Source organism: Chaetura pelagica, unplaced genomic scaffold, assembly GCF_000747805.2.
Source record: "Chaetura pelagica isolate M959 unplaced genomic scaffold, ChaPel_1.0 scaffold713, whole genome shotgun sequence".
Classification (NCBI taxonomy): Eukaryota; Metazoa; Chordata; class Aves; order Apodiformes; family Apodidae; genus Chaetura; species Chaetura pelagica.
The window spans coordinates 65,890-73,066 of record NW_009952819.1 but is presented as its reverse complement, the minus strand read 5'-3'; the positions used below and the strand labels follow the sequence as shown (position 1 = coordinate 73,066).

General features: G+C 46.6%; 1 protein-coding gene across 1 annotated transcript; it reads right to left on the bottom strand.

The window, feature by feature from the left end:
- Positions 1–1,769: 1,769 nt before the first annotated feature.
- UNC119 (unc-119 homolog (C. elegans)) lies at positions 1,770–6,798 on the bottom strand. Its single transcript, XM_009995116.1, has 5 exons — positions 6,783–6,798; positions 5,702–5,815; positions 4,723–4,825; positions 2,788–2,960; positions 1,770–1,882 (listed from the first exon to the last, which is right to left on the bottom strand). Exons 1-5 carry the CDS (start codon positions 6,796–6,798, stop codon positions 1,770–1,772), a joined length of 519 nt encoding a protein of 172 aa, XP_009993418.1.
- Positions 6,799–7,177: the final 379 nt, after the last annotated feature.

Here is a 7,177-nt window from a genome sequence, read left to right as displayed (position 1 = left end):
TGTTTGCTAATGTTATGATTGAACACACTAGAGACAAAACCAGTGATAAATACAAGTCTCGTTGTGATAATAATTCCTACAAGATACTAGTTGTGTAAAATCAGTGAAGTTTACGTACCTCCTTAGCTATCAAGCTTCACTAACCATTCTGTGCTGTCACCTAAACTCACCACGTTGCCTTCAGAAAAACCAAATCCTCTTTCAGAAGCCAAGAGAGCCAAGCCCAACACAAATGGTAACATGAAAAGATTGACCACGACCCCAACACGAGCATAAACACCTCCCTGCCCTTAGGCAGGTGGCTCCATTTGGAACCATTTGTAGTTCTGTTTGACTTGGGCTGTGACTAGAGAGGTGCTAATCACCACTAGAAATGGGATGATGACAGTCACACCTATCTGAGGCTAACATAGAATGTTCCACTTCAACTCACAGAATTAGACATGGAGACATCGAGTATTTATAGAGATATCTACAAACTGCAACTGCCTTTTGTTTTATAAGTATCAGTGAACTGACCTTCAGAGTAAGGGTTTCATGACAACAGGCTCCTCAGGTTTGGTTTTGCACACATGAATTTACTCTTCTGACCTTGCTTCTTCTTTGCACTTCTGCCCTTCTAAGAAGCCCACGCTGGCAGAGTTGGGCAAAATTGGTCTTAAGAGAGTCAAAAGGGAGAGTTTTTGCTAAACTTTTGCTGTGCCTCTAGTCCTACACTAGTAGACTCACTGTTTCACCTGCATTAAGATCAGAGGCAAAACATTTTTAACAAAAGGAAAACACTCTCCTAACATATTCAAATTAATATTAAAAAGGAAAACTGGGAATTCCTTACTCTCCAACTGCCCTGGGCAAATGCAAGGGTTGCTCTAACAAACAGTGCTGAAGCCCTTATGCTGGTTCTGAGCAGAGATAAAAGGAAATAGACACAGAAAACATACAGCATGAATAGGCTGAGCATTAGCTACAGAAAAATGTGAAATAAAGCTAAAATCCTTCACGTTGTCCTGATTATTCTACAATCAGTCCACAAAAAGCTGAAATTAATGGAAAATTATGGAGGTTCATAGACCCTCGATGCTATTCTGCCTTCATCTGAAATGTAAAAGGATGGTGCCCAGGGAAAAGCAGCCCTGTCACTGAACTACTGGTCTTCATGGGGAGCTTCTGTTTCTCCAAGATTAAACAGGATGTTACACAGAAGGAACTGAACCCGAGGATGAGATACTTATTTAGAGAACAAATCTAAAGATGCAACTTGCTTTTTTTGCAAGGTGGGTTGCCCAACATTTTCAACTGGGTGCACAAGTGAAGGTGCCCTTTGCAGCACCCGCCAAGGGAACCAAAGCAAGAGGAGTCTGCGTTTGCATCCGTCCACGGGCGTGGCCTCCCAGCTGACACCCTCTGGGACAGCAATCACACCCCAAAACATCACTGAGGGCAAGAACACAGATCCACAGAATTAGGGCAAAATCCCCCAGGTCCCACAAGGCCATTTTCAAAGCAGCCACTCAGAGAACTTAGGGAAGTGGTATCCAGAGATCATCTAACATTGCGGAACCGCTTAAAGTTCTGCAGAACAGGACCTGCTTCAGAGCTCAAAAAAAAAAGGACGAGACTGGGCAATTTGGTCATGAAACTCCTACTGTGGCAACGAGTCCTTGGTGTGTGGATCCTTGTCCAGTTGACATAGCAGGCAACTGGCTGGAAGGTGCTGGAATCCCTGACGGTGTGGCTGGGAGCGGGGAGGCTGCCTGTCCTGCCCGTGCTCAAGGTCCTCCACTGTAGGAATAATCTGCCTTGTTGTGCATCACGAGCTTGTTGTCTACAAAGTAGAAACTGTCCGACTGTGTCTCGTAGGGGTGAAGGATCATCTCACGGACTGCAGGGAGGAAAAAAGAAAAGAAGGAGGAAAAAAAAAGAGGAATGTATCACACTGCTCAGAGGCCCTGCTGAGGCAACACCCTGCCCAGGGCTTCAGTTCTGCCTGACACTGATCAGATGCAGCGAACCCCAGTGGAAAGCCAAAAGCAAAACAGAAACCTACCCAGAGACAGTATCTCTTAAAGAGCTCAAAACCAACCCAATATGATCAGGCACCACACAGAGGGTACGTGTTCTACCCAACCTCACATCAAAACCACTCTCGAGTTTGGGGCTTTTTTTGGTGTCCCTGCCCAGGCAGGCAGGTTGGAACTAGATGATCTTGAAGGTCCCTACCAACCCAAACCAGGCTGTGATTCTAGGATGGTAAAGCAGCAAACTGAAAAGAAATTTGTTCTGCTGTGGCAAGAAGTAAGCAGCACTGCACAGCTGTGCAGTTCCCACTGGCTGCAACATCCGTGCTGTCATACACAATTAGGGGTTGTAAAGGATCCATAAATACATCATTGTAAAGAATATAAGGCCACACATGCTCCTGTTTCTTGGGAGAGAGGAGAGGAAATAAGTTACATTTGTAGTAAAACTTAAACCTCTCAAGCTACCAATATAGCACATCAAAGAGAACATAGCACTGAAGTCACCCCATTTATTGGGCTGACTAATTTTTTAGTTGGTTTATAACACAATTCTCTTTTTTCCCTCCCTGGCAATGAAGCTCCCCTTTTATGAATTAAAAAAAAAGAAGTGCCTGGTGGGTGACAAGACACATGGGACTAGAGAACAAAATCTGTGTTAACAGATGCAAAACAACCTGGAATTGTTCTACCCTGCCCATTTTCTACAGACACCTTCACCCAGGCTGAAGATCACTGTGTGGTAGCCCCATAATTAAAGAGCACTCACTGAGATCCTCAGAGAGCTGTGGGAATTCATAGATGTGCTCACAAGTGTTTTTACTGCTGGGGATGCAGAACCCAAACTCAAAATCAAAACTCTTCAGGAGCTGGTCACGGAAGTAGTGCCTCTCAATCATGCGGAAGTTGTTGATGGGTTTGTCCCCTACTGTGAATTCCACCCTGAAAAAGAAGGATAAGATTAAAAAAAAAAATGAGCTTTCCCCCTGAAGTGAGATTGCCAACCATTCCTGAAAGGTAGAAGAGAGCTCTTTTGAAAAGGAAAAGGCCAAAGGCTAAAGCAGTGGTACTAACCAAGTTATCATTTCCTTTTCCTTAACACGTGCTGCAGGGACACACCATGGCAGCAAAAACCCTAGATCATACTTCATTTTCATTCTTTTCACTCAGAAAACAAGGGACATGCAGTACAGTTTTACAATCTTAAACCCACCTTCAGTGAAGAAAAGATCCCCCCAGCTATCACAGATAGAGATTTCACCAGATCTCTCACTGGATGTTCCTTATGGCGATGGATTTTTATACAAGTTATTTTAATTCTTCTGGTGGGTACTAAAAAAAAAAAAAGGCAGATCTACCAAAAATGGCCTTTCTGCTGTTCCTGCTTTGTAAGTAGTAAAGGGGACAAGTTTCAGCCAGCATTATGTTTTTCTCTTACCAAGAAGCACAACCTCTTGGAGAAAGGTGTTAGTTACACACGTGTGCTCTGAGGTGGCCAGGAAGGCCCTGGTACTAGTTTAGCACAAGTCAAAAGTTGGGTATTTACCATTTTATCCAAAGAGGTGCTAATTGACACAGAATTTCAATTTGTCTTCCAAAACAAGTTACACATAGTCACATCTTTGAGATGAGCAGGCAGGGGCAACGTGCAGCCTGGCTCCAGTTATATCCTCTGACAATACATTTCCATTCTTTTGCACTGGAACCAAATGCTGAATTTTAATCCAGCTCTCACTAATACTTTATACTGTTGTTCTGTGGTTTTTTAAGCAAGGCAGATGTTGTGAAATACACACTTGCTGCTGAAAGGATCTATCATCCAAACTAACAATTCCATAAACCAGTTTGTGCTGGAAGCTGTGACTGATGCTCAACTGTAGCATTATGGCCTTAATGACATAACAGCAATGGGCATAAAGCTCTTGATTAGATCTACTCACTTAAACTAAGTGAATGTAAAGAAAGTCAAAGATAATGAAGAACCTGCCCTGTGATGTCCCAATATCCTTCTAAAATCAACAGTGAAGACAAAGCAGCCCACCAGCCTGCTCTCTGGAGGGCCTGGAGAGCAAACACAAGCCGAGAGTTGCATCTCCACATGCATGCTCTTTAACTGCAGATAAAGCTGGAGTTAGTAGTGAGTTAGTAGTAATAGTAGCAATCAGCACTAACTTTTAATAAAGAAACAAAACACTCTGTCACCTGTCTTACAGTAGCAAGGCCTAAAGCTTTACAGAAAGATACTCCAGGTGTCACATTCAGGTGTGGTTTAGTGATGGACACAAGCAGTCCTATCAGACATGGCAAAGCTCAGTCTGGCACACGGAGCACCCAACATCACCCTTCCACCTCCATCTGTGGCTTAATGCTGGGGGATGCACTGTGGGAGGCTGCAGACACACCTTCTGCAGCTGGCAGAGCCTCTGACAACAAACTGCAACACACACAAGAGAGCTGGAATCCCTGGGCAGCCCATCCACCTTATTTTACCCCTTTCAGCATCAATGTCCTCGATGCCTGTTCCTCAGGTGAATAAATGAGCCGGAGGGATGGAGGAATCAGGCACCCAGCACCATCCTCATCATAACAAAAGATCCCTATTAAATCAATTTCCTGGCAGCATCAACGAGCAAGAGCCACATTTTGTAAGATTTCAGTTGTTCCTTGTGCTAAAAAAGAAGGCAGCAGAGGAGCAGGGACTCACGTGGCTCCCACTTGCCGCAGCCTCAGGAAAGCTGGAGTGAACTGGTAGCGCACGAACCGCCCGGCGTTGGGGTCGGTGTCCTTCTTGTCATTGTGGTCACGTTCTGGAAGAGGGCAAAGCAAAGCTCCATCACAGTGGTCTGAGCAAGAGAAACCCCGTGAGAACACTGGCAATCATGGGTTATTGAGCCACACAAGCCAGGAAACCCTTCTGAGGGTGTCTGGTGATGCCCTTTCACTCCTCCCACCCACTGCTGGTCTCTCAGAGATGAGAGTATTGCAGGGAGGCCCTTGGGTTTGATCCATATCCTCTGAAGTGACTTCCTGCTCCCACCCCTGGGTCAGGGTCACCGTGTGGCTCTGAACAAGGTGCTTCAAGTCTGGTCTGCTATCTCTAAGCTACAGAAAACTTCCTCTCACCTGCAGAGAGATGGGGGAGATTTAAAAGGCTGCTTGGAAAAGAACAGTTGCCCTGAGTTTGTGTTATCACTGGCACAAGTAATGCTTTGGTGGTGACAAGTAATAGCTAAAAAAATGGGCAAAAAAAGGCATATTTTCAGTTTACCCAATTTGCACATTTGACAGAATGCTTCCCTTGGGAATTCCCTTTACCTGACTGCTGGGTGAAAGCTGTTGGACTAACAGTTGCACTATGTGTAGGGGGACTCTAGCTGATGAGCAGCCAAGAAACTAACCCACGGTGACCTCCTCCTCTGTTCCTGCTTACAACCTCCATCTGTCCCTCCCCACCACAGATGGCAATCACAAGAAAATAGCAGCAATGGGTTCTGTTCACTGTGCTGGCACAGAGGGACACCTGAGGAGCATTTCTGCTACGAGCTGGGACCCAGCCCTCCTGCAGTCAAGAGCATCTCCTATTTTTGGGAAATGTATTGAGTAAAAGGAGTGGGAAAAGGCAAAAGGAAGCAGACACCAGTGGGTGTCTGTTCATGAAAACAGCATTTTGTGTCTGTGCTCACCTGAAGCTGCTGGTTTGGTGATTTCAAACAAGACTGTGCCAGATTCCATGTCCCGGATTTTGAACCTGGTGAAGTCTATCTTGTACACGTTCTCCTCTGGAGTGCACAGATAATCTGCAGAGGAAAGGAAATGTCAGTGAAGGCTGCCCAGAATTAGCAGGTACTGCTAATACCAGCAGTGGGAGCAGCCCAGATGCTTTTACATGACTACTCTGCTTTTAATCCAAAACTGAGCTCTATGAGGGCAGTTCCAGCTCTGAACACTCACACCACCCTGCTTGGACAGGCCAGGAAAAAGGCTCCTCTCCACTTGCACTTGGAGGTCATCACCTTTTTCCAACCCTGTGCCAGCATCTTCTGCATCCATTTCAACCCCAGGGTATTGAGAATAGTCAGCACCTCCATCAAATCCCAGCCTTTTTGGTCTAAGAGGCTTTGCCTGTTTTAAAAACTGTCCTCTGGCAGAATAAAAGTGCTAAGCAGCTTTGTGAGGACTAAGCTGACTGCACTTAGCTGGACCAGGAGTGTCCCTTGGGCCACCTCCCCTGTCTCCAGCCTTTTGCAGTCCAAGGAGGGTCTCTCCACCCATGCAAGGACTTCTTTTTCCTCGGCACTGAAAATGGGGTTGAAACTTTTCCCTTTAGGAAACTAATCTGAGCCCAGAGCCCTTCCCTGCTTCCCCCAGAGCTGGTATCTTTGGGAGAAAGTCACTGTTCCTGCCTCAGCCTTGCTGTGCCCTGAGACAGCTCCCTGGCCTGGCTGGCAGCTCCTCCCTGGGGAAGGAGCAGTGCTACTTTGGTTTCCCTGCACACGTAGGCACAGACTGAAAGCAGCTCCAATAACCTACTTTCCCTGACAGATCTAAATAAATGTATCGTAGGAGTCTTGTTTTGGAGGTTCTAAGGGTTTTTTTTTTCCTGCTGTTAGGCTGTGTTAACCACCCATTTCTGTCTGCTTTCCTGTTTCTGAGATTCAAACACAACCTCCCACCTACAGCTTTTTCATTGCCCACATGAAAACAAGTCCCAGTGCACTGAGAGGTCCCAGCTGCCTGGGACAACCCCTCCTCAGCATCACAAACCAGGCACCTCCACCATGGCTGGGGATTGTGGCTCCTGGGCTGTGCTCAGCACATCCCACAGACAAGGAGTGAGTAGAAGATTCCTGTGGTGTCCTAAGAGAACACCCCAAACACCCCACACTGCAGCTCCCAGACAGCACAGCACTGGGATCTGCAGTCACAGGCCCCTCTGCACTGGGCTGGCTGGAAGCTCCCAGGAGCTGCTGGGCAGGAGCTGCACACCCAGCACCCCCACCTTCCTAGAAGCCTTTTCTTCCTTGCAAATCTCAAGCTGGAGAACAAAGTGCTCACTGGCACAAGGCACAGAGGTGTTCCATGGGCTCCCTGGACAGTTTTGCTGCTCTGGCACCAGCAGCAGCCAGGGAATGCTCAAAGGGCTGGGCTGTAAGAGAGGG